The following is a 27,563-nucleotide window of genomic DNA, read 5'->3' on the forward strand; positions in this document are numbered from 1 at the left end:
TTGTACATAACATTAGGCCTACACATAAAACATATTAAGAGTTTTAATAATTTATGACATCATGAGTGAGTTTAATTTGTTGATTGATCATTATTAATCTTAGTAAACTGTTTAATCCGCTGTGGTAATAAAAACCCTCTCCCAACAGCATTTCTTTTGAGCCTAATTCCTATAGTCAAATTAAAATATTGTAGGTTATATGGCCAGGCGTGCAGTCAACCAATAACAGCGACGGGACAACGAACGCCCACAAGCGACTTCACACAGTAGACTAGCGACAGCGCGCAGATGATGTTCATAAAATGTTTTTTAGGCAGTTCACTCGAGTCGTCGGTAATCAGCTTTAAATCAATTTAGGCTAGGCTACAGGTGCGCTTGCAAGCTTTCACAGAGGATGTTTCTCCAAAGGATATTCTTTGTCCTTTCCCTTATAACTTTAATAGGCCTACTCCTGTTTATTGTTGTAAACGTTTGGAATGAAAACTACACTATAAAAGCAAATGTGCGGTAAGAAACGGAAAATGTAGGCTACTTAAAATGTCCCATTTTTAAATTCAACATTTTACTTTTTTTTGACATACTATCATGTAAAGTCACAGGCTATAACTAGAGTTGCAATCCCTTCTCCTTAGACAGTATTACAACTTTGGGGTGGATAAAGACAATGTCACAGTTGAGAATCCCGAGCCAACCAACAGTTCTGTTGTGAATGACGCGGGAGCAAACAATGTTCCTCTCGAGACTCAATCAACCCTTGTGCCGTTTATGGACAAGCACAATTTTACTGCTCTGCCCCAGTGGAAATTTGAGGATCTGTATCGATTGGATCCACAGTTTAAACCGAGTGTAAGTAGCCTACAGTGGACAACAGTTGTAAAAGTTTGTTAACATGATGCTGCTGTGACATGACTGATTGGCTATAACCCAACTGAAAAAGTAACAGCCAGCCTAATAATGTTTTGCTGATCTAGTCGTGGCTTTCACAGCTTCTTTTCGTTCTCTCGGCTCTTTCGTTGTTGATTGATTTTGAACTAGCAAAGTGATGAATAGAATAGGCCTACATTTTTTTTGTCGTAGCCTACGTGTGAAACATGTTGAACCCAAAGGCCTATCACATTTAATACATTCATTTCTAAAGCGTTTCAATTATGATTACAAAACTTACTGAAAACACATTTCACACAATCTTCCAAATGCCTTCTGCCCTCTGACTGATAGTTCACAGGCTACTTATTTTTATTTTTTATTTTATCAAATAAAAGTCGTTTTAGTGAAATATGAATCCACCTATAGGTTGTGGTAGTGTCTCTTTTTCTATGAAGTCGTTGATGTGTGTGTGTGTGTGTGTATATATATATATATATATATATATATGAAGAGTTCAGATGCAAAAGCCTCTAAATGCCATTTGAAATTTTCTTCTTTAATGATGATTTTTATCAAACTTGTATATTTAAGTTCAGTAATTTCACTTAAATAACAATTAATAGGTAATTATCATTGCCATTTAAGTGAAATTACTGAACTTAAATATACAAGTTTGATAAAAAATCATCATTAAAGAAGAAAATTTCAAATGGCATTTAGAGGCTTTTGCATCTGAAATCTTCATATATATATATATACATATATTTTAACAAAGAAGACGTAAGGATGACTATTATTAGTAATATTTTAAGACTTAAAGATTTTAAGATTTAAAGATTTACTCGACTGAAGCAACTTATGGTTTACTTGATTTATTCATACATCTCTAAAAAAATGAAGTATGGATAAATCGAGTCAACCTTTTTATGCATTTTTCTATCGCTGACAATGATTTGCATCACAATCAGAAATTCATCTTTTTTTGCCATATAAATTACTGCACCAAATTGCTGATGTTTGCTCAGTTTGGGCCTGTGTTTTTCCCCCTGGAGTGTAATCTGTATTCTATATTGTACTATATGAGCCATAAAAGACTGATATATCAAATATGATATAAAACACATACAATACTTGTCGTGTTTGGAAACCTTCACGTTTGTAATGTTTTTAAAATGAGTCTCTTATGCTCAAGGCTGCATTTATTTAATAAAAAATATAGTAAAAACAGTAATACTGTGAAATATTATTTCAAATTAAAATAACTGTTTTCTATTTGAATATATTTTAAAATGTAATTTATTTCTGTAATGAAATCTGAATTTTCAGCATCTTTACTCCAGCCTTTAATGTCAATTGATCCTCCAGAAATCATTCTAATAAGCTGATTTGGCGCTCGGGTTACATTTTATTATTAACATTAGGCTATTATCAATGTTGAAAACAGTTGTGCTGCTTTTGACAGGTATTGTATACAAAACTTGAAGAAACATTTTATTGTCTAAAGGTACAATAAACTGTTCCATTAACAGGATTTACATGGTTTAAGATGTTTCCAACATGTTTTTCAGGAATGCATGGCATCCTTGCGAAACTCCTCTAATCCAGTGTTTATGGAGAAGTTTATTCCAAACATTCAGCTGTTTTTACAAAGCGATCATCTCAATGTGAGTGAGTGGAACCGGCTTTATCACTTTAACAACCCCTTTGGCTATATGGGACTCAATTACACAGGTTTGTGTAATCATAAAGCATGAACATGATCATATTGTTCACTATTATAGCATTACGCTAAAATAATGCTGTATTTCCTCTTTTTTTTATAGCCATAAAAGCAGCTGTTGACACCATCCCTAAGCTTGCATCTACCCAGTTACTACAAGTTCCCACAAGAACGAAAGATGGCTGTATTCACTGTGCTGTTGTTGGGAATGCTGGCATTCTCAATGGCTCCAGGCAAGGAATGGAGATTGACTCTAATGATTATGTGTTTAGGTAAATCTTAGAAGTTATCAAGAACAAACATTGTTTAAATACAGATTAAATCAGTCACTTTTAAAAGAGAAAATGTGTAAATCAGGATATCTTGTAAAAGCTTCTAAATCGACTGATTGACTATAGTGATATTGACCTTTTTATTTACTGATTTAATAAAACCACTTATTGATTTGTTTGTTTCTGATAGAGTGAATGCCGCCATTATTGCAGGGCATGAGGAGGATGTTGGGAAAAGGACATCTGTTTATGTGCACACTGCACATTCCTTAATCCAGTCCCTCATGTTACACAAAAACAGAGGTTTCAAACAGATTCCTACTGACAAGGTTGTCTTAACTATCCCTTGTTCGTTTGAGCTGCTTTGTATGAACCTCTAATTTTTTGTTGTTGTTGTGGCCTTTATATGGAAGGGCATTAAATATGTTCTAATCCCTGAGGGTCCAAGAGACTACAACTTTTTAGAGTCCCTTATGAAGAACAGAAAAATCCCATCAGGAGAATATCATGGACGAACGTAAGTCATTCTAACAGAAATGTAATTATCAATCAATATTTGTCATTATAAAACAAAAACAAGAGCGATCAACCTTGTTGATGATTGTCGTCTACACACTGATATTGATTTTGCTTACATATGCCTAACTTTCAATTATTTATTATTTTGAAGGCCAAGGAATTATTACAGTGGGCATTTTAATGAAAGTTCTTACTACATCCTCCACCCGGACTTTCTGAGATATGTGCGAAACAGGTAGGGGCTCAAATGTGCACACATGCACAATATGTTTAGTGCATGAAGTTACCATTTCATTATTTGTCATTTCATCTCTCTCACTTTTCATTTTAGGTTTCTTAAAGCAAAACAATTGAAAACTAAAAGATGGTGGTTGGTCAGACCCACGAATGGCGCATTTACACTTATGCTGGCTATGCACACGTGTGACATTGTAAGTGATCTTTAAAAATATGCACAGTTGTTTACTTATTTATTGGCATTTATGTTTATTTTATCAGATGACCTTATCCCTGAGTGTATCATTTTATAGTGATGCCTTGTTTTTCTTGCTCTTCATGTAGGTGAGAGTCTATGGATTTAGCACGATCGACTATCGAAAATATCCAAACTACTACTATGACTCCAAATACACTAAACTAGTGTTTTTTGCTAATCACGATTATAGTTTAGAGATGAAAACCTGGAGGAAATTTCATGAAGACAAATTGATCTGGCTGTATTTGGGAAAATCTGATATCTAAGTGAATCTGTGTTTCTTAAAAGTAGCCTAATTCAGTTTCTTTAATGACCAAAATAATCCTTACGTAATTGGATTGAACTATCCTTGATCAATTTTTCAAATAAATTACATAAATGTAAAAAAAAAAAGGCTTTTTGTGTGTGTGTGTGTAGGAACTTTGCTGGGGCATTACATCGTTAAGGCACTAGATGTCGCACTTAGTTTAGAAACAACAGTGACTTCTGTGATACTGATGTGATGTTTGCCATCACTATGCTATCAAATCATTTGGAGACAATTGTGAGAGATAACTGTTAGGTTAGACTTATTGATTAACACATATGGTGTAAACGCAAACTGCACAACATATAGCTATAAGATAGCTTTAGAACTTTGCATCCGTCGAGGTAAACATTTAGAGAATGTGATAATATATTCGCCATTATCATATTTTTTTCTTGTTTGGAATCGTTTAATTTAAGCGCGAGACTTAAAAGCGCACCTTTCAGGAAGAGAGTTACACCAGGGAGGCGCGTAACCGACGCGCGCACGCTCACGCACCGGTCACTTGTGTTGTCAAACGCAGTCAAGTATGGCATTGCGCTTTAGCGATTTCTACAACATGAACAGAAATCTTAAACTGGATTATACTTATTGAACTACCTCGGTTTCGTGGAATAAGTGGCTTTAAGCGTTTAATCGATCTTACTACGTATTGGTGAGTATTATCATTCAGTTCTTTGTACATGACAAGTGTAGGCTATTCCTATTTAGCTTTTGATTTAAAAAAAATTCAGACAAGTTAACTGGTCAGGAAAGTTGGCATTATTGCTTAGGGTTATTCCAAACATCTTATTATACGTCCTACGGTACTTTACATAACAACCAAATGATTACAGTAGCGCTCTAAGGTTGTCTTGGAAGTGATTGGTTGCCTGTTTCTTCCAAATGAAAGATAAATTAAATAGATTTGTCTATAGACTCAATATTCCATACACTGGTTTCTTCAGAAACTGTGTTTTATGCTTAAATATATTAAAGTGATTTATGATAATGATAGCACTGCATGTGTGTTTTCCCATAGGTTTCCATGTGATGTTTCTGGCTTTAAGGATGGCTTACATTCAATATACACGCTGCTCAAGCATGCTCAATAGCATAGGACTTTAAAAAACAACTCAAATACAAATTAAAAGCTCAATGTGCTAAATGTTTTGTCCATATAAATAATAAGTTAGACCAAAAGCCAAATCCTTGGCTTTGTGAACCGAGAGAACCATGGCATTGTGAATCCAGATTGTAACACACTTCTGGGAGCTGGACAAGAGCCATGGGCAAGGAGCAGGACCTTCTTCTGGCTGTGAAGAATGGAGACCTTCCCTTAGCTCATAAACTTCTGGCCAAGATCAAGACCAACCGAAATAGTGAGTTATTTTATGGCACATGTTTTTCACAAAGTTATGTGCAATTTTTTTGACATTTGTAAATGTAGTTAACCAATTCATCATGTACTGAGTCTACATCATGTCATGAGTCTGTATGTTAACAGCCACAGATCATATTATACTGTACTTCATGCTTTAAGTAGCCTATTCAATCTCTTAAAAATATTTTAAATGCGCTAAGCTGCAACTTGATACCCTGTACAATCATTCTTGAAAATGCTGTTATTGTGTCACAGATTACTCTTCTGGTGAAGAATTTATTTTCTTTATTTAACATCTGTGCTGCATTAGCAATAACACTGGACTAATCACTGAATCAGCCTTGTATGAGACTAAACAACAACTGAACTTGAAAAGACCATTAGCATTTCTTGGCAATTCCAGTAATGTGTGCACTATGACTTTATGTACACTAGATGTTAACAGGTACCTTTAGACATCAAGTTGGAATAGTATGCCCAAACCTTCAAAACAAGTAGTCTGTTACTCAGTAGGGTTCAAGTTAGTGCAGTGCACCTGCAGAGGATGTTTTCAGGATAGTCTGTAAGTCTTTCCCAAGCAGATTGAGACCGTATCGACTGGAGGCCAAACAGGGTCAGTTCCTGGCGGCCCAGACGGTCAATGAACTCCCCTGCATATCTGAATGGTGATAGTCAGTCCAATTAGGGTCATATTCTGATACAGGATATTGATGGCAGTGTTATTAATATTGAATATAATTATTGAATGTGTTCCCTGTCAGTCAAATTCATAGGCTATGTATCGATCTTAATCATGTAAGGCTTTTGATTAAGTACCTTTGAGATTTTTGGATGGGTTTGTTTTTTATTGGTTTGCTGGGTTTGTTGATTAACTTCTCAGTTGATTAACTTTTTATTTATTTATATCAAATCAATGTCTTTCTTATTTCAGCTGGACTTTGTTTCCTTGTGCTTTTATAAAATTGTCTGAAAATTTTTAATTAATTTTCAAAGTCGCAATGAAACTGAAGAAGCGACACATCTTTTCGTATGTTGTGATGTACGACTGAAATGGATTATTGGTAAAAAAAATGTAGCGCGGGAGCTTGGTTCTATCTATCCATCGAGTGTTGATCGGATGGAGGCAGATCTAAATGCAAGCTTGAGGTTGAATTTAAGAAAGTGGCAGGGATTAAGTGGACTGAAATGATTGGGGAAGTCCATACTACCAGAGAGAAGTTATGATATTTTAATTAAAAATTAAGAGTGGATAAAAACTATGAATCAAACATATTTCAAGATCAGTAACATGCATTTTAAAATATATTGGATGGATTTTGACTTCATGTCCCCTTTAAGGAAAAGAAATGCTGGGTCAATCATTCACTCACAGTTTCTGTAGATTGAGCGTAACTTGTATTGAACCCGGAAAAACTTTGAAATTCCTTCTTCCATTTAGCTAAAATCTAGTATCTTGTGTTCTTCCCTGCCCCCACCTGTCTTGTTACAAATCAGGGATAACCCATATGGCAAACTGACAGATTAACTTTATAGAGAGCTGGATTTCAGCACAGCATTCACTGTTCCTTAACAATGCCATGGGCCGCTTTGCTTTCAGTCACTTTTTTCCCCCCAAAATTTGAAACTGGGAAATACCAGCAAGATGCATAAGTTGACTCCAAGCCAGTGTTTTTTTTTCACACAAAGCATGTTAAATGCAAGCATATACATGTTTTAATACTCTCTCCTCTTGGTCATGACAGATGGGTCAGGCTACTCGGGACTGTTTTGGAATCTGCTCAATGAGTTAATCCATGAATGATGTTGTCAGTCATCACTAGATCTAACTGTGTAAGCCGGCCGTTCCTTCAACTGAGCAGACCTGCTTCTTACAGTCAGCTTTTATATATTCATCGAAACTAGAGATAATTAAAGGATGGACAGTATTATTAGCATTATCTGAGAGCTTGCATACATTTTCTATTTTTAGCTTAATAAGCCTACAGAACGGAAGGCTACTGTAGAAAACACGAACAGCCTAGATCAGAAGATGCATGCATTCAGACGTGTGCCTATTGGCTGTCCTACGGGATGTAAGAACCAATGGGGGCGCCTCGCGCCCACTACGTCACCTCCCGCCAAAGTGATATAATCGGGCTTTTCAGCGCTGAAGCGAACCAGAGCGTGTTGCAGACACGGCAAAGATAATAACCGAGTACGATCTCTTATGAGAGGTTCTTTCGTACTGCGTAATCTTACGCTAGGGGTACATAGTGTAAATCGCTGTGCATGCTGGGATCCAACACCAAAGTCCCAAGGGCAGGTGCCCAGGGCTCGTATAGTGCATAATCACCAGGGACTCACAAAGAGTCTGAGAAGAGAGGCTAGAAGCATCATTCCCAATAAGTTAGCATCCTAAGGGAGCTAATCACATTAACAGTGTTCCACACAGTCTGGGTGAAAATGTTCGGCCTGAACTGTGCAATAGAATGGGTCTTACTTTTGCCCATGGAGTAATTTTATAGATCAGAAGCAAGAGCCATAAGAAACGCTGTCTTGAATGACAGATGTTTCATGTCCGACAAGTGGATTGGCTCGAACGGGGCACCTTTCATGGCTCTCAAAACCTTGAAAAGGTCCCACATGGGGACTGAGGGGGGTCTGGGGTGATTCAGCCTCTTAGCTCCTTTAAGGAAGCGAATGACCTGCTTATTCTTCACCAGTGAGTGGTCAGTCGCGGGTTTTGTAAATGCTAGAAACGGAAAACACAGACCTTTTTGAGGAATAAAGTCGTCTAGTTGACAGGGCTCTAGCCTGCGTGATCATGTTTAACACTCCCTCCGGGAGGTTTGTGGGTACCCGTTGATGGCCCATGAGTGCAGGGACCAGCTCCGGGCGATGATGCCAAATCTCGAGCCCTTGGCCTGAGAGAGGAGGTCTTTCCTCATCGGTATTGGCCATGGGACAGTGCTTGTCAGCTGCATCAGAACGGGGACCAAGCCTGGTTTTTCCAGAGCAGAGCTACAAATAGCACTGAGCATCCTTCTTCGCTGATTCATTCCAATACCTGAGGCAGGAGCGAGATGGGGGAAAAAGCATAGAGTAGTCAGCGGGGCCAGACGAGGACCAGCACATCCCTGCTCTTGGAGCAAAACTTCGGACAGTGAGTGTTATATTGGGACGCAAACAGGTCTACCTGCGCTCTGCCGAATGTCTCCCACAGCAGTAGGACCGTCTGCGGGTGCAGAGACCATTCTCCTGCTGGAACATTGTTTCTTGACAGTCTGTCTGGTCCCAAATTCAGGTGAACTTTTCGCCAAATTGACTTTGAGACCTAGATTCTTGAAATGTTTGAGTAATATGGGCCTGTGTTCTATGAGCTCTGAGTGTGATCGAGCTAGAATCAGCCAATCGTCCAAGTAGTTCAAAACTCGCATGCCCCGAGAGCAGCGTCCATGCACATTGTAAATGTACGGGGTGCTAGGGGCAGGCCGAATGGTAGGACTGTGTATTCATATGCCTGGCCATCGAAGGCGAATCTCAAGAATCGCCTGTTAAGTGACGCTATTCGTATTTGGAAATACACATCCTTCAGATCTATTGTCATAAACCAGTCCTCTTAGCAAATCTGTGTGAGTAATTTCCTAGTTGTGTGGATTCTGAACTGGCATTTCACAAGCACTTTGTTCAACTGTCTAAGATCTCTATGGTTTTTACCGTAGTTTTGACCTGCACCGGATAACAGTGGGGATGTCGAGCAGAATGCAGCAAATAGCCTCTTTTTATAATGTTCAGCATCCATTCTGATACCCTGGGAAGATTTGCCCACGCATTTGCATGATTATCTAGGGGTAGAATGAGATCTGGGCTTTGGCCACAATATAGTGGCGAAAGGAGAGCTTTGGTATGCTGTAACGTAAACACTGTGCTTGCAGCATTTGAGGCTGAGGGCACGCCGATTGCAGCGGGCAGCCTGACCATGCTCGTTTCTAGCAGTTTGCTGAGAGAGAGCGAGCAGGGCGAGCCCCGTGGGGCTTAACATGTCTGTGAGTGTAGGCGCGGGACAGCGGGCACATTTACTGCACTGAAAACACTGTCGGCCTGAGCTGACTGTTTTGACCGAAAAGTTTTGGTGGAAGTCTGGCCACGGCGAGATCTGAACACCGTCATTTTCCTAGGAGGGCTAGGAAGACTTTGAGGCCTCTGGCTTTATCTCAATCTTCAGCCATTACAGGGGCCCATGTGGAGGGGGGTGGCAACCTGCGGCGAGAGTGTGGAGCGACAGCGTGGTCTCTGGTCCGGGGCTTGACGGAGCTGTGAAGTGGTGGCTGGTGGAGACTGTGGCAGGGAGCTTTGAGCAGACAGCTGTTTTGAGCAACTTGCTGCTAGAGCGCTTCGGGAAGAATTGCTTCATAGCCTGTGACGTCTTCTGAACCTTGGCGAATCTATCCACGAAATCCTTGACGGATGATCCAAAGAGGCCAGCTGGGTAGATGTGCGTGTCAAGGAACACAGAGCGCTCTGAGTCTGGGATCTCAGATAGTGTCAGACAAAGGTGTCTCTCAGCGACAGTGAGAGAAGCCATGGTCCGCTCAATGGCCTGTGCAGCGAATTTCGCAGCGTGAAGAGTCAGGTCCATAGCGTTTCTTAAATCCGGCACGCTGATAGCTTCCAGTCCATCCTCATCCATTTTTCGGTGAAGGTCGGCCTATAGTATCTGCAGTATGGCCATCGAATGTAATGCCGACACAGCCTGCCCGGTGGCGGAGTAAGCGTGGGTCAGCATGGCGGAAGTAGTACGGCAAGCTTTGGAAGGTAACGCCGTCTTGCCCGTTCAGCAGAGGGCGGGCAAAGATGGGCCGCTACAGCTTCTTCCACTGGACGTGGTCATTTTGCAGGAAACATCCGTACAGCCGATTGTGCGCGAACGCCTCCCACTCCCGCGTGACAGCAGATGCATCAGTTCCAAATCGATGCTGGCCAGTTTCCCTGACGACTGGCGGCAGAGACGGGGAGGTCCACAGAGCTCGCCCACTCCTCACTGTCCGACGCCAGGATAGAGCTGCAGGGCTCCCCCACAGATGCAGTTGCCTCGTCATTGTCAGTGGCGGAAGCTACGGCGGATGGCGGCCATTGTCCATTGTTGAACGAACCGAGTAAAGCTGGCAGGCAAACCGGCGAGCTGTGGTGGGTTGTAGAAAGCTCGGGGACCCATATTTTTGTCCTAACCGGAGCGTGATGCTAATTTGACAATCATCTGGTTTCTGATTTGGGTCATAGCACTGTGTAGTCCCGCTTACTGTGAAATCTAATTTGTTCAAAATCCCACTCCACATAGGGCTCTGCCATACAGAGGTTTGAATTTTACCGTGGAGAGACATACTACACTGTTAGTATCAAAATAACCATCACATATGTCACGTAAAAGCAATTGTTTGTAGCTGTAATAAATATATGAATTTAGTTGCATAGTTAGGCCACTTTTCAGCTTTGATCCATCTCACTGTTTCACTGTTGATGCACACACATGTGTTGAAATCACAACACATTCACATCGTCTTTGGCAAATATAATGGGTTAAACTACGCAAGTGTAATTTCCTACTAATGTGGAAGCAAACATAATATTTGGTATCACTATAGCCACAGGTTATATGATCCACCAACATTCCTTTTTTTTTTTTTTTTTTTTGACTAAACGTTAATGGCCTGGTTATTTCCAATAGCATTAATTTCACAAAAATTCCCAATTAAATAGAAGGATCCTTTAAAAATGTCAGTGGGCAGACTAGCAAGGTGAATTTGATCTGACTGGTTCTCTGCAGCTTTGTTTACAGTCTTCAGCACCAAATCAACCTTACAAAGGCATGTGACAAAACCAGACTATGCAGGAGATCAAATCAGAACACCATGTCTGCTTTCGTTGTAATGATTTTATCGTCATCCCAGTGATTGACTAGGATCAGTCTGTGAATTTATCTTAAAAACCATCTTCTTTGCTTGCTCCTCCATGGTTTGGAAAAGATTTTTATTTTGAGATGAAATAGACAGATGATCATAAATATTCATTAGAGGTGGTAATCATTCAAATTGATTCTTGTGGTCATGATTCGATATAGATTTGATTCTAGTTTGCTGTTTTGTGTTACTCTTCCTATCTGACTGCATTAGACAATTTAATACAGTAGGTCTAGAAGAAGACAAAATCCCACTGAATTAAATGTGAATCTTCACATCTTTTAGTTTTTCTTCCCATTTTAGTCAACCCAATATTATAAAACAAATGCCCTTTAACCTGACTGCAATCATTACACAGTCTTCTGTAATAAAACAAGGCAGGTCATTTTATAATATTTTTTTATATAAAAAATTTAAAAAAGCATCAAATTACAAACAATAGGACAAATATATTATAAAATTACAAATTAAAGTTTACGTTTTTCAGGTACAGCATAGGTTTATTTAACATGTAAATACAGTACTTCCGAAAATTGATTCATTAAATGTAAAAATAAAACACTTTATAAGATTCACTGTATGAATTAAAAATAAATTGATTAATATTAAAGATAAAAAAGTCAAACTATTAATGAAATGCAGACTTTATGAGGCTGCTGTCCCTTTAACAATGGATGCAATGGATGGATTTAACAATAACAGACTGTTTACAATGAATACTCCACATAATTTGCATTTTGACATCATTGTATGTATATTAACAAATAAAAAAGGTAACCACAACTTTATCACAATTTATTAAACAAATTAGTTTTCTTTTTCGCCATTGCGAGTATATATTTCAAAATTCTGAGAAAAGTCTGAACAGTCAGATTCAAACACATTTGTGAGGAAAAAGTCATAACAGATAATTGTGCAAATTTGAAAAAAAGTCAGAATTGTGAGAAACTAATGCAAGGAAAAAAAGTCAGAATTGTGAGGTTTTAGAAAATTTCCAATTACCTTTTTTTTTTGTTGCGAGTATATCTCGCAAATCTGTGAAAGTCAATATTGTGATTTGTTATATTCAAGTCTAGTTTTTAGTGCTTCATGCATTATATGTGGCGGAAGAAAAAGAATGAAGGAACATGTTTATTTAATAATTACTATTCATTGGTTGTTTTTAATATGGACATATTCGTTTAACCCATGTGTACGTAAAATAGTAGTCCAATAGTTTGCAGAATTAGATTTTTTTTGTGTGAAAATTTGCATTTATTATGTGTGAGTATTTTGCAAGATCATTTACATTATTTTAAAAGTATCCAGCCAGTCTAAGTCACTCTTGTGCACAGTCACGTGGTGTGTGTTACATAACCTGGTGCTTTCGTTTATCTCCGCTCATCCACTTACAGTGAGCTCAGACACCTTCACAATTTTCCACTTGCTTTGTTCACGGAGGCTTTCATCATGTGGCAGAGTGTTGTTTAAGAAACGATCCGAGATTACAGTAAAACCTTTTCCCTATTTTGTAGTGGTAATTCCCATTTGAACACACTGTCACAAAGGCTCATGGGATAATGGTAATGTGACTGCTGGGTCTGGATTCTGAAATCCACGTGGGGAAACCTTATGCAAAGAGGAGAAGTTTGTCTTTTTTTTCAGTCCAATTTCAGTATTCATTTCTAATGCCACCTTGTTCCAATAAAATGGCTTTTAGTTTTTACACTCTGTTATAGAGTAAAGAGGTTGTTTGCTTGTATTTCACACTGTACTGTTTACTGGAACAAATAGTTGGTAGGTCATTCAACTCTATACCCTAAATTGATTCTGGCAAGCCAAAACCAATCAGAAATGATCTATCTAATTAAAGTCAGTATCTAATCTGTTGAGAGCTTTACCTCCAACACCTGCTTATCACATGACCACATAATGACGTTCTGCATGTTAGTTGCACTGTACTTTTTCAAATTTAGAACTTTAATTTCTTTTATAAAATATAGTAATATTGCGAAATTATTATAAAATAGTCTTTCAGTCACATGATCCTTCAGAAATCATTATAATGTGCGATTTGGTGCTCAAGAAATATTTCTTACGCTTATCATTTTTTTCAGGATTCTCTGATGAATAGATCCCAAATCTTTGAACGGTGCAGTATGCCGTCTTCTGTATTTATATGGAAAATATATACTTGTGTAGGCTAATTGACTAATTAGATAGGCCTATTGCGTTCGAGCGTGAGGTTTGCAGTCTTGGCCATTACTTTGTTTTACTTTTTTGTGTAGGTAATACGTTGTTAAATATGTTTAAAATTAAATAAAGTACCTATACAAATAGTTATGTCTCTTTCGATTAATTTGTCCTGTTATTGACGTAATGCGCGTCATTGAAAAAATGCGCAACCAGATATTTGAATAGTTCGAATATACGCGTGTTTTTTCGAGGAAATATTCGAACATAATTTTTGCGCAATTTTGACAGCCCTAGTGTGCGTTGGTATGTATAAAACATTGCAAGGTTGTCAGAATGAAAACATAGCTTAACTGTAATAAAATGCTGCAAAATCTGACCTTTAGTCATAGGTTTTGCAACAAGATGTTTGTCTTCTAAGTCTTATAATCTCTGAAAGTTGCGTTTCAAAACGGCTTCGCATTAATTATCTAAGAGCTTATATTAGTTTGACACGTTCACAAATGTACTTTCAGTGACTTTATTATTGTTGGCTTAAATGTGTCAAATTCCCAAAACTTGTGTATATTGATTATGCCAGACACTCTCTCCTCTCACATGGTCACGTCCGTTCTTCAGATTCACTCAGTGCCTTGTTGTTGTTTTTTTGAGGGGTTATTAATAAGTAAAGGTGGAAAGATGCCTTCAAGCATAAAAAAACAACAACCCAGTGACAAAACATGACTTGATATAAGGTGTCCTTTAAAGTTGCTCATTATGTTTATTGTGTGGGTTTAGGGAGTGGTTGAGCCCTGTGCGGTTACTGTGGCTCATTTCATTTGAAGGATGCCCACATCAGAAGCAGCTCTTCCATTCAACGAGAAAAGACCACTGTTGACAGACACAAAGGGTGTTTGTGTTTCCACGCACGCTTTTGTGTGGATACTGTGAGTGAGGGAGGGAGAGTGGGACATAGATGGAAATTGAGAGATTGGGTGGGTTAGCCATGTCTGGAATGTTGTCATGTTGAAACTCGAACTCCTCTTGAAAGACCCACATCAACTTTTTTTCTTCCCCTACAGTCATATGTAAAGTTCATAGCTCTGTTGGCATTGTGCCTTCTGCCCGCTGGCCGTGGGGTGGTCTGTTGGAGTACAACAAGGCCTGTGATTAGCCCAACATGAGACACAGACCCCTCAGATCCATAGGAAATTGTTGACGGCAATTTTTTGATACAATGTCAGCATATACTTGTAGATGTTTTGTGTTTTTGCTACTTTTTCAGTTTAGTCAATTAAAATGAACTAATGCAACAGTTCTTGAAATTTTTTTTGTCACAATATATGGGGTGTATTCATACTTGACAGCTTTATTTTTATTAAAACAAACTTTTTCTAAAACACAGCGATTTCTGTGCAGTTAATTTGAAAAAGTGTGAACGCTGCCATCCGAACCCTTGTGTGCACCAAACAAGTGGAAAGTTTGATTAAATGAAAGTTTATTGAACACATTTGCATACATTTTTTGTTGGCAGTAACCATATACATGGAAAATCAAATTCAGACACGCAGACAAACAAGTTGGGAAAGGATTTGAGCACTGTTTTTCAAATGTAACATAATCCATCTATGTAGTTTAATTTAGTATTTAACTACATTGTAGTTATGTATTAACTATATTAAAATGTGTTTTTTTTATATATTTGTAATATTGTGACCATGTTCCGAATGAAATACTTGCTTACTTTCCATTGTGCAATACTGGCTATGATTTGTGAAAAAAATAGAATGATATGTTAAGCATTCCACAGTACTACATTGCATTTTAAATTGGCATCCTCTTGGAAATGGTTGGTAAAATGGTAAAATGGTTTTGTGTAAAAAGTCTGATCATGAAAACTAACGAGTCAAGAACCAGGTGTTTAAAATCAATGCTGATATTACTTCATTATTCATCACTGAAAATGGAGGGTAAAGTTGAGTGTATTGTATTCTTACAGTGAATGAACACAATCTGTGGTTTATTTCAGAATAGCAACTCATACTATTTCTGCCATATCCTTACACAAGTAAGAATTTGAAATATAGACTATTCATGGTGTGTTTCGATTCCTGTCCAGACCTTGGTATTTTCATTACTTATAATAGGCATAAATTAATTTTTTTGCCTATTATAAGTAATAGGCATAAAAGCTAAATTAATTTAAAGCACCCCATTATGCTTTTTCAAAAAAATACCTTTCAGGCAGTGTGCATTGCAATGCAATATAGCTGAAAGGTCTGTTTTAAAGATCAAAATGCACAACGACAAATAGTCATTTTCTACTAAAAGAAATAATCGATTTTAACCTGCTGAAACGAGTTATCAGCAATTCCAGTCTCACTTCCTGTTACCTAACTACATAACAATGTAACAAATTTACATAATGCCAGTCTATTGTCTTCATTCATATGACAAAACGGTGAAATACTACGCACATGGCACCCTTTATCATTAATATAACACGCAAACCCAAGGCGTCATAAATCCTTTAGTGTGAATATGAGACTACCCTACCCTACCCCACACATAAACCTACCCATCACAGCGCATTATATTAACGATTTGATATACGGGTGCCATGTGCGTAGTATTTCGCCGTTTTGTCCTATAGCGTCACCTATATGACACTAAAGGATGAGAATGCGTTGGACATTTCTAGAAGACTGTTTTCAGTGCTGCAAATCTACTTTGCATGCACTTCAAATGGCACTTCACTTTTGGTCGAAATTGAGTTTTTGACATAATCTGATCCATTAGGTGTTTATTAATGCCTGTGTGGTGTTATTTTTGTAAAAAAAAAGATTAATAGATAAAGCTATAATAGAAGAATATACTACATAACAGTTTTGCCAGCTGGGATGTAAAACCTTTGATGCTCAATATCTCAGAACTACCCTAAACGGAGATAGAACCTTATAATTCTAAGCTCACGATATGGCTGCTTTCCAGTGACTCCAGTTGGAATTTTCACCCCAAAATGGCGGCCTACCGAAGCGCCACTTAGTTTCTGTTACCAAAAAAGCATCAGAGTTTCTCCTCTGTCACAATTAATGTGGAGAGTAATATAATTCATTAAATCCTTGAACTTCCTTGAACTTCGACTCTCGTGTGAATGCTCGGATGGACGTTAACGGAAGATAGTGATTACAGTTTATAAAGTTTTAATTATGGATATTTTTCTTACACAAACAAATCGCTTCTCTACAGGAGGCATCCATCCTTATGGATGGATGGATGTGTTTTTTTTTTCTCAGTTAATTAATATTTACTTTTTTACTCCCATTTTAATGCTTGGAAGAGCCAGGATATTTTGGCTCAGATTGTGTTTGGCTGAAAAAAAAAGACTTTCAATACAATTTTTTTTTTGTGTGGAAAATGGCCTGTCATTGCGCTATACAAGACCCTTATTCTTCGGCTGGGATCGTGTTGAGCTCTTTAAAGTTGCATTGAAACTGCAATTTGGACCTTCAAACCATTGAAGTCCACTAAACTGTATGGAGAAAAATCCTGGAATGTTTTCCTCAAAAACTTTAATTTCGATTCGTCTGAAGAAAGAAAGACATGAACATCTTGATAGCCATAGATACCTAATTGGCGAATAACAAATGAAGTTTTCACTATAAATACGATTTTTTTTTTTCTGATTGGTTTTAATCCAGAAGATGTGGGGGCAGGAATTCATTGCTCCCACTATGCTGGAGGGTACAAATAGTTATAGATCCAATTTCCTGCAGTGTGATTTGGAGTCAGGAGACGGGATCTTTTTTGAGGCTGATGGTCTTATTTGGATCGGATGGAAAGGTTTCTAAGCAAGTGAATAGTTGAAGTGCATAGGATGTAAGAAAACAAAGACAAGTTTAGGTTTATTAGTCAAAATGGGGCAGGCAGTTGTGTGTGTACTGACAGGTAAGTGAACACCGTTTACATTTACAGTAAAGTTTCTTTTGTTCCACGTTTGAGATAAAAGCAGTCAGGATGCTGTAGTTCAGAGCTCATTTAAAATGATGACACAGCTCCATGTTGTTAGAGGACAGACTTGTCTTCTGTCACTGACAGTCTTGCTCTGCGTTCATCGCTCTTCACTTGGTGACCTAAATCACATTTTCCCTTTAGCGACAGGTGGGGCTTACAATTTTTCATTGTTTCTTTTTTGTTAGTACAGTGCTCTTTTTTCCAAATTTTCTAATTTTTATTTTCTATTACTTTTCCACATCATTAGAACATTTGGTCTCACTTTGGTGTCTTTAACTACTATGTAGCTACTGACATAAATTAATCTTTTGATAGAATGCACTTGCATTGTTTTTACATTGTACATACAAATCAAAAATACCTACATTACAGCTGTAATCAATTTCTGTAATTACATCTATAATTACAGCGTTGATCGTTCCCTTATAACCTAACCCACTTATACCACCAAACCTGTCCCTAATAACCCTAACTGGATCCCACCTCGATCGAAGAGTGTTTTGCGATACAATATGACCACATAAATAGCCTACATTGTACTTATTTTTGTATTTAAGTGTGACCGAACGTTCTAACTTGCATTTTAGAACCGCTAGTTCCAGATCTTTTCACAGTAGCCGACATTGTTTTAAAGCAGCTTTACAGAAAATGCAATAAGTGCATTGAAGTGATGTCCAAATGGCAGTAATATACATACAGCTATAATAGGGTACATGTTATGTGGTTAACTTAATATATTATGTTAAGCTGTACCAACAAACGTGTTAGGCAGCAAATAGTCATAATGTTTACAATATAAGGATGATACTGGGATGATATTTAAAAGTTTTGTCTGTCAATCCATAATTGCCATCATCTGAAATCTTTGAAATTATCGGAAACGCCTAAGAGTTCCTCTCTACAGCCTGTAGCACGATGGCGTAGCTGGATGGTCCAATAGAGTGCCGAAGTTATGACGTCACTTTGTAGGCCAAAACGCGGAAGTAAGTTAGCATTTTAGCACTTCCGGTTCCCTCGCCCTAAAGTCTATGGTTTTTTTTTAAATGGGTTTTTGCTAAATCGCCTGAAATAAGGCCTCTAAATATTTTCACGTTTTGATCTATGATATAAAACACACCAGTTATAACCTGCTTGTGTTTTTTTAACTTTATTTTGTCTGCTGGTGGGTTTTTAAACTTTATATAGGCTTCAAAATGTATACATTTTGGATTAACTTGTAAAGATTATCTTGATAGACAAAACATGTTAGGGTCACAACTCTTTGTTGAACACAGATTTCAGCGGTTTTCCAAAAGTCTATGGGGAACAGCATAGCTTTTCGATCGAGGGAACCCATGCGCCGTTAACTTCCTAGTTGTCCTACAAAGTGACATAACTTCGGCACTCTATATGTAGCGGATGCTGTTACGTGCATGCACTAGTCAAGTCATCTTCATTTATATAGTGCTTTTAACAATGTAGAGAGACAAAACATATACTTTAAGGTAACAGAGATTGTTTTGGCTTTATAGCGTTTCTTCCGTCGAAATTTATTTGTTATTAAATTAGGGACCGCTAGCTATGACGACACCATTCTCTCTAAACAGACTTTAAACAAGAACATGTGATTAAACACTGATGGTGTTCACATACGCATTAAAGTGTGCCTGAGCCCGGAACATAATTAGGAAGGCTATTCCACAGTTTAGGAGCCAAATGTGAAAAAGCTCTTCGGTAAAATGTGAACAAAAGCCTAGGGTGGATGGATTGTAGTGTGAGAGAAGATTGGTTAACGCTTCAGATTAATTCAGAATCTTTAACGTGTCAAAATGATTTTACGCAAAAATAACTCGCGAAATTGCATCATCAACGTAATTTATGTCACAGAGTTCATCTTAGAGGTCAGGAGTTTATTCTGGGAAAATTTTCAGTCCAATGATTTGGTAAGCAAATTCATTCAAACAATCAGTTCAAAAGTCAAGTCAAGTCAAGTCACATTTATTTATATAGCGCTTTTCACAAAGCAGCTTCACAGTGATAACATGAAAGTAGCACAACACAGATCAACAACATTGCTAAACACTAAATAACCCCAACTGAGCAAGCTCAAAGCAAGCCAAAAGCAAAACAGAGAACTAGGCTGGTGAGATGGCACCAGCAGAGATGGCAGAGCGAATAGAGACTGCTTTTTCAGTGAATTATTCATTCCACTGTGTATTTAAAACACAAGCTCTGTCATATTGACAGATATGTCATCTGTCATCTTGGAAATGCTCTTTATCTGTGACTGATTCTAAAGAGCACGATCCCTTAACGCACCGCGCTGTGTGAAATACAGACTGAACGGAACGTCAAAACATCCCACATCTGGCCTGATGATATGCAAACTAGTTTAATAATACAACTTGTCAGCTGAATAAAGCAAACCATCATCTCGCTTGTAAAGTTTGGTGGATGAGGTATGCAGTCAAGTTAAAGACAAGCAAAGTCTCAGAGTGTCCATTATTGAAAAGACAATTAAAAATGTACCTTGAAAAAAGCTTGCATAAAATACAGTTTTGTGAGAATCATCCTTCAATCTGATGATTTACTTTGCTGGATGTATCAAATGATGACAAAACGAACGTGTTAAACAATATAAATGCTCGGTGTATGGTTTATGCTTGATTTAACCACAAAGGTGTGATTTAATCGCAATTAAAATTACAAAGAGGCAAGACCATTTAGAACTGTATAATAGGTAAGAGGCAATATTTTATCATTTGTATAGGGCATAATAATAGGTAGTCAACGTAGAGATGATTTTTGACCTATAAGAACTTTCTGCATACTGGATTTGGACTTACTGTACAGTATCTTGTTTTTTGATGATGCAACACTGAGACTAACTGGACTAGGGCTTTCCACTGTTTGTATCACTCCGCTTGTTTGCGTTAACATGTTCCAAAAAAGGAAAGAGAGAAACATTTAGTTGCTTAAAGTTTATTCATGGAAATCATTCCTAATTTGGATTGGTAGGAATCCTGCATGTCTTATATGAAAGACTGTGTTTTTGACAGGATATAGACCATCTGTAGACATCAATTAAAGGGATGGTTCTCTTATTCTCACCCACACACACATTTCCACAATGAACTGTCGTTTTATGGAAAAGAGCTGTGTAAAGATTCTGATATTCTTAGCATGCAGGCAGGCTCAGAATTGCATGAGCGTGAGTTAATAATGACAGAATTACCATATTTGAACCCTTTAAGACTGTTTTGAACGGAGAAATACTTTCTTGACTTTTCAGTTCATATGCAAAAAATCATTGTTATAACATAAATATTGTGCCGATGACAAAATAGACACGTAATGAATGTTTTGTTACTCACTGGAAAAATATGACACAACCGTCAATCTACGTTGTGTTTGAGTACAAAACAATGGCCTGTTGAAAGTTTGAAACGAGTGCTTTCATGCCTTAACATCATCATGCCTCATACCTCTCTAATGGAGGGATCAGCAGCTGACTGATTTGTTTAAAACATCACATCATGTCCTGACTTTTATTTCCATCTGTTTTCCTAGAGTTACTGGGCTCCACAAAGAGGCTGAATGTGAACTACCAAGATCAAGATGGGTAAGTTCTCTCATTTTTCCACTCGGTTAGTCCAAAATGTGGAGAACAAGGAAACTTGTATGCAATATCGCATGAGAAGAAGGAGGATAGGGCTCTATATCAGAACAGATATAAAGGCATGAATTCAGTGACACTCTTCCCCAGTAATCTCAAAGGCGAAAAGTATCCCAGTCAACCTGAATTCACATGACATAAATTTAACATATTTTGGGTTGTTTGGTGAGTCATCCTAGCCTTCCCCCTTTAGAGTTTATTATTTATGTAGTAAACTCACTTGACTGAAATTTATGAATTTTACATGTTTATAACTGCTGAGGAGCAGATTGAAGCAAACGGAGCACATCAGACACAGAAGCTTTAATCACATGTGCAAGGTTTATGTGCACTTTTGGCTTCTGCTGATCAGAACATTGTGTGTGTCCTACCTGTTTAACACTGAAAATGTGCTGTTTTTTACAAGAAGGTGGTCTTTCTGACACTGTGACTAGTCAACCCTTACTCAATTTAAAAACCTTTCTGTTTGAAAAACAATATTATTGATAATAAAAAAAACACCTGCCAAACTAGACTCCACTTACATGAACAAACAAATATATATTATATTATTTTACTTGTCTATTGTTTTTTTTTTTTTGTATATTGACACTCTTTGCCAGTCTGTGCATCATTTCCCCACTCATGAAATGCGTTCTCATCCGTCCCTAAAGCAGTAATGAAGTTATCAAGAACATGAATTAATTAAACCCAGATGAATATACCTGCAGGGGATAACTGAATATTTGGCTCATCCACCAATTACAATTTCCTCTTTGTAGAGTCTTCTGAGTTTACAATATTGTTCCCCAAGTAAAATAATTGGTGAAGAAAGATAAAACACTTGGCATTAAGCTGAGCTTAATCCCTCATTACAAAATTATCCGTACATATAATTGTGTCTGTGTGTTTAAATCAATAATTTGCCAGTCCTGCATTAGATTTTTAGCAATATAGAGCCTTATTATATATCTAAGCCCAAAGCACACTTAGAAATTCAGTCCAAATTCAATTTTGCTATAGTGTAACGTCTGGACAAATGGTCAGTGTGCCCGGCGCATGGTGTAAAAGGGTTGTCTCTATTCTCTTAATGAGTAATGGGTGTGTTTTGGGCGTAACACGCAATAAACCAATCAGAGTCTCATCTCACATTCCATTTAAAAGCCAGTTGCACTCGCACCATTCGCTATTTACATGCAGAATTTGCAAGCGGAAAAACTGAATGCTTCTCTAACGAGGAAACGGATCTGGTCGAGATTGGTCGAGTTGTGTACCTGTCTATTACAAACGCGCTCTTTAAAGAACAAAAAAAAAAAAAAATGATCAAACCAGGTTTCAGTTGGTCAATGGCACAGTCTATGCCTCAAAATAGCAATGCGCCAACAAAGCGCCCCAACACGCCTCGTTTTCAGACCAGCACGCCCATGCGCGCGCAAATGTATTTGCCATTTAAACAACGTGGCATAGGACGTGAGAATGATAACTGCGTCGGACTGAAACCAGCAAAACACACTTGCGTCACGCCTGGCGCTGCATTGGGCCGGGTGTAGGGCCCAAAGGCTGTGCACTGTACATCAGATTGCATTAAAAATAAAAACAGAGGGATGTACAGGATTTGAAATTGTTCACACATTACAATAATGTCTGGCATTACTTCAGTTAAGATTTTTAAACAGGAATTTGTATTGTAAGAATTATACACATAATACGTCCTATTACACTGTTTAAAACAATTAGTTCAGTTTACTTAATTTAATTATGCAAACTCGTTGCCTTAATTGCATCAAGGTATTCTTACTTAATCCATTTAAGTTTTGTCAACTTAATTCTGTCTGTGATCTGAGGAAGTGTACTCCCAGAGTGCATTGCGGCATGAATAAATTAATTGCTTTGTTTTTCTATTTTTGGCTTTTTTAATTTGATTTGCTATCGTTATTGGGGTTATAATTACTAGAGACCACAAAAAAAATGTGTAACGGTAAATTAATTAAATCATTAAAAAAAATTTGTTTTTCTGAGTAACAATGGCATAGCATGCAAACAGTACAGATTACTTAGAAATTTTAAGTAAGTTCAACAAATTATTGGACATTTAAGTAAAGCTAACAAAAAAATTCTTAGAAAGAACAATGTTTGATTTTGTTTACTGCATGCCCCGCAGAGTCGCAGACACATTAAAATTATACTCCATGTCTTGACTTGTGTTTGTTTGTGTTTTCACTGTGTGTTGTAACACCTTTGTGCGCAAACAGGAAAATGAAAGTGCATAGATGCTTGTCTAAGAGATAAAAAAATGTAGTTCTTCTGTTGTTTCTCCTCAATATATGACACAAACTTACATGTACTGTAGTTTAAAAAAAAAACTATAGCATTTGATGGTTAGTTAAAAGCAACATGACATGGTTTGACTCGTTTTCTCATGACTCTTCCCATGATTCCTTTGCTTTGAGCTACCATCACTGTTTGAAATCAAAGCTTAGACTGTTGAGAGAGCCACAGACTCAAAGCTCTGATCACTCTTAAAAATTCTGGACTGTGGCTCTGGGAAATGTTGTCTGGAGATGAAACTGCTACGTATACTTGTGTGCATATGAGATCACAACCAATGTACATTAAAGGAAGAAAAAGATTTTGTATTGGATGATAATGAGTTGAATGAACATCTAGACTCCCTAAGGTATTGTTGACATAAGTCACAGATGAAGACAAAGATTTTTGTCTTATTTGTCCTTGGTAAAACTTTTGTTAAAACTCTTGAATTAGTTTGTTCACTGAATTTGTCATTCAACCAGTATATTCCTGTCAAGGCAACTACTGATTTCTTGTAGGGGTGGGCGATATGGCAAAAATCTCATATGATGATTTTTTTTTTCAGCAACATGAATTATCATGATTCTTTTTCGAATTCGTTTAACTATTTTGAAAGTGTAAGTCAAGGATGTGCTGAGCTGTCTGATATTAGTGATTTTCTGAGAGAAGAAAGAAGCAAACTCACTTCACTTGCTTTCTGAGAGCATTTCTACGGGAATCTGGCTTGGGGGGTTTGTCAGTTTCTCTACAATATAGCAAAAAGAGTGTGTGTGTTTTTTTAAGTTGCTGTTTATAATATCCGTGAAAAAAGTCTGTAGTTCCATATTGAAAGCATGGATGCTGTCTTTGTAGATGCGCATTGTCTTTTCATTTTTTGCACTGCTGTTGAGTTTCTCCAAGGTGATTTTTGTCTACCACTCTTCTTCCTGACTTTCACTGGAGCAATTTCATCAATTACACTTTTAACTTAAAAAGATAAATAGAAAACTCTGAAGTATATCACTCTACAGAAGAACAGATCGGCCGCTACTTGTTACATAATACATTGCTTTAATAATCAAATTTAATAAACTCAACAACCTCAGTCAACAAATATAATTTAGTAAAAACATATTTTTAGTATTTTCAATGAACAAATGCCCAACAGTGATGTTTAAAACAACATAAACAATAATCTGATTTAAAAAAAAAACTGTCATGCTGCACTGCATACGGGGAGCTTGCAGTTCAGTTTAGATTTGTTCAAACTCTCAGGCTATTCATTTGGTTAACATGTTTTTTTTATGTAATTCTCATTTCTTGAATCTGTGACTCACTAAGCCCTGTATGCTGGGCAGAATATAATTGCTTTTGTACAGTGTGTGCACAGGTTGAATCTGTTGTTGAATCTAGGTATCTCGATGAAGTTGAGGGCCTCACATTAGCATGAGTGGTAATTTGTGCTTTCAAGAGCAGCAGGGGAAGAACTTTGTAACCGGCTCCTGAGGGACTTGCTGCTGAGGTGGAGAAAAACAGGTCATTATTCATCACTGCTACTGGCGCTGTTCGCTTCTTTCTTTCTTTCTTTCTTTCTTTCTTTCTTTCTTTCTTTCTTTCTTTCTTTCTTTCTTTCTTTCTTTCTTTCTTTCTTTCTTTCTTTCACTCACTCACTCAGTCACTAATTTACTCACTCACTCAGTCACTAATTTACTCACTCACTCACTCACTCACTCACTCACTCACTCACTCATTCAGTCACTCACTCACTCATTCAGTCACTCACTCAGTCACTCATTCAGTCACTCACTCAGTCACTCACTCACTGACTCAGTCACTCAGTCACTCAGTCACTCATTCAGTCACTCACTCACTCAGTCACTCACTCACTGACTCAGTCACTCAGTCACTCAGTCACTCAGTCACTCACTCACTCAGTCACTCACTCACTCAGTCACTCACTCACTCAGTCACTCACTCACTCACTCACTCACTCAGTCACTCACTCATTCACTCAGTCACTCAGTCACTCACTCACTCAGTCACTCAGTCACTCACTCACTCAGTCACTCACTCACTCACTCAGTCACTCGCTCAGTCACTCAGTCACTCCCTCAGTCACTCCCTCAGTCACTCCCTCAGTCACTCCCTCAGTCACTCCCTCAGTCACTCACTCAGTCACTCACTCACTCACTCACTCACTCACTCAGTCAGTCACTCACTCACTCAGTCAGTCACTCAGTCAGTCAGTCACTCACTCACTCAGTCAGTCACTCAGTCGCTCACTCACACAATCATTTGTCAAATCCAGGCAGGATATTTTTAACACGTACAGTAGCTTTCATGTGTAAGAAGAGGTGTCCCTTGTGGATGTGTTTAAGAAGTTAGTTTGTGCTGCGGAACCATAGACTGAACACACAGCATTCCTCAGACATGTGCCATATTAATCATTAGTGCTGTTCTCTCTCAACATCAGTGACTGGTGAACATTAGCTACAGTGTGCTTTTTTCCAATCTTTTATTTGTTAATTTCACAAAACTCATGCCCTCGTTTGATTTTACCCAAGTCCCTGTTGAATTTATGAGCAGCAGGGTATATACAGTATAAGATAAATAGGGGCTTGTCGGAGCACTGCGCCAGTGCAATGAAGGAGAAAACAGAAGTAGTAAAATGGGTCCAGAAAAACCAGAAGGGAAAACCTTTAAATTGATAGTTTACCCAAAAGTGAAAATTCTGTCATTAATTACTCAGTGTCCAAATCGGAACACAAATGATTATCTTTTTGATAAAATCTGAGAGCTTTCTGTGCCTCTGTTGACAGCTATGCAACTGAAACTTTGACACTTAAAAATGTTCAAAGAGATTGTAAAAATGATACATATGGGTTGAGAAGTTTCAGCCAGAATTATCCGAGGAGACACGATCGGTTTATATGATGAACAGATTGAATTTAGGCTTTTATTCACATATAAACATTCAGCAACTCCTATATCAGTTGTGGTAACAAAAGCTCAAGCATATTCGTTTGACGTGCGAGAGCCAATGAGGTTTGTTCTTGTGTTTCGCAACACGTTTGAGCTTTCGCAAGAGGTTTTGTTCTCGAGCGTCAAGCAGGTTCAGTTGATCTTCTCTTTGTTCGCTTATCAATGTTTATATGTGAATAAAAGCCTAAATTCAATCTGTGCGTCATATAAAGTGATTGATAAAATTTGGACTAATCCATATGGATTCGTTTTACAATCTCTTTTTGAAGCATCAAAATATCAGTTGCCTAGCTGTCAGAATCTGTCAGATTTCATCAAAAAGATCTCCATTTTTTTGGTGTTCGAAGATGAACGAAAGTCTTAGGGTTTTAAAGACATGAGGATGAGTAATAATGACAGAATTTTCATTTTTTGGGTGAACTAACTGTTTAAAAGTATATGTCCACACTGAATGTGAATAGTTGGTGTTTAATGTAAAGTTAAGAGGGACATCGGGGGGGGGGGGGGGGGGGGGCATATTCATCACATAGTTGTCATCACTTTAAGTACTTTCTTACTTACAACATACTTATTTAAAGCAAACTATAACCATGGTTCAGACTTCAATAGGACAACCCTGAATGCCTATATTGTGTCTTTTCTCAGTCAAATGGCCTTCTGCTATATATAAATGTAAAAATATTAATAGCCTGATAAAACATCTAATCTTACCCTTTAGTATTCATATCCAATTTGTCTCAACTGATGAAATATTTAAATTAAAAATTTTGACTCACTGCTTTGGCTCTCGGGGCCAAATAAAGTAGACTTTTGTTATCAGCAGACATTGACCGTAAGATGGATGGGACGAACGCGCGCCATCGGGCAGAAAGAATAGCGTGGTGAGAACCAATCAGCATGTTCAGCACACAAGTCCCACCCCGAAAGTTCCTGAACTCTGAAAAAGTACCACCTTGCCAGCAGGGACTTTCTGGAGGGGGAAATTTTTACCCAGAACTTCATTTAGACCCTGGTTCCTGCGGTGTAAACACACC

The 27,563-nt window shown here is 37.7% G+C and overlaps 2 protein-coding genes across 5 annotated transcripts in view; both read left to right on the plus strand.

Moving 5' to 3' along the window:
* Nucleotides 1–243: 243 nt before the first annotated feature.
* Nucleotides 244–4,226, plus strand: st6galnac1.2 (ST6 (alpha-N-acetyl-neuraminyl-2,3-beta-galactosyl-1,3)-N-acetylgalactosaminide alpha-2,6-sialyltransferase 1, tandem duplicate 2). The gene is made up of 9 exons (XM_039661430.2): nt 244–507; nt 633–846; nt 2,436–2,598; nt 2,691–2,859; nt 3,050–3,188; nt 3,273–3,376; nt 3,530–3,613; nt 3,710–3,809; nt 3,940–4,226. Exons 1-9 carry the CDS (start codon nt 395–397, stop codon nt 4,117–4,119), a joined length of 1,266 nt encoding a protein of 421 aa, XP_039517364.2. The 5' UTR covers nt 244–394; the 3' UTR covers nt 4,120–4,226.
* A 384-nt stretch (nt 4,227–4,610) lies between these two features.
* caskin2a (CASK interacting protein 2a) overlaps nt 4,611–27,563 on the plus strand; it is a 58,957-nt gene continuing 36,004 nt past the window's right edge. For 3 of the 4 annotated variants that reach the window (XM_039661364.2, XM_039661365.2, XM_039661366.2), the window contains exons 1-3: nt 4,612–4,815; nt 5,182–5,521; nt 21,174–21,225. In XM_039661364.2, the coding sequence (XP_039517298.2) occupies nt 5,428–5,521; nt 21,174–21,225 (146 nt within the window). In that variant the 5' untranslated portion in view covers nt 4,612–4,815; nt 5,182–5,427. Of the gene's footprint in view, nt 4,816–5,181; nt 5,522–21,173; nt 21,226–27,563 lie in introns of all 4 variants that reach the window. The other variant, XM_039661362.2, reaches the window with a different exon arrangement.

Source organism: Pimephales promelas, chromosome 17 (genome assembly GCF_988280905.1).
Source record: "Pimephales promelas chromosome 17, fPimPro1.hap1.1, whole genome shotgun sequence".
Classification (NCBI taxonomy): Eukaryota; Metazoa; Chordata; class Actinopteri; order Cypriniformes; family Leuciscidae; genus Pimephales; species Pimephales promelas.

Excerpts from the sequence above, each read along its gene's own strand:
- st6galnac1.2 (XM_039661430.2), top strand. The coding sequence starts at position 395 with ATGTTTCTCCAAAGGATATTCTTTGTCCTTTCCCTTATAACTTTAATA. Across the intron at positions 2,599-2,690 it reads TATGGGACTCAATTACACAG|CCATAAAAGCAGCTGTTGAC; the intron begins GTTTGTGTAATC and ends TTTTTTTTATAG. Across the intron at positions 2,860-3,049 it reads TCTAATGATTATGTGTTTAG|AGTGAATGCCGCCATTATTG; the intron begins GTAAATCTTAGA and ends TGTTTCTGATAG.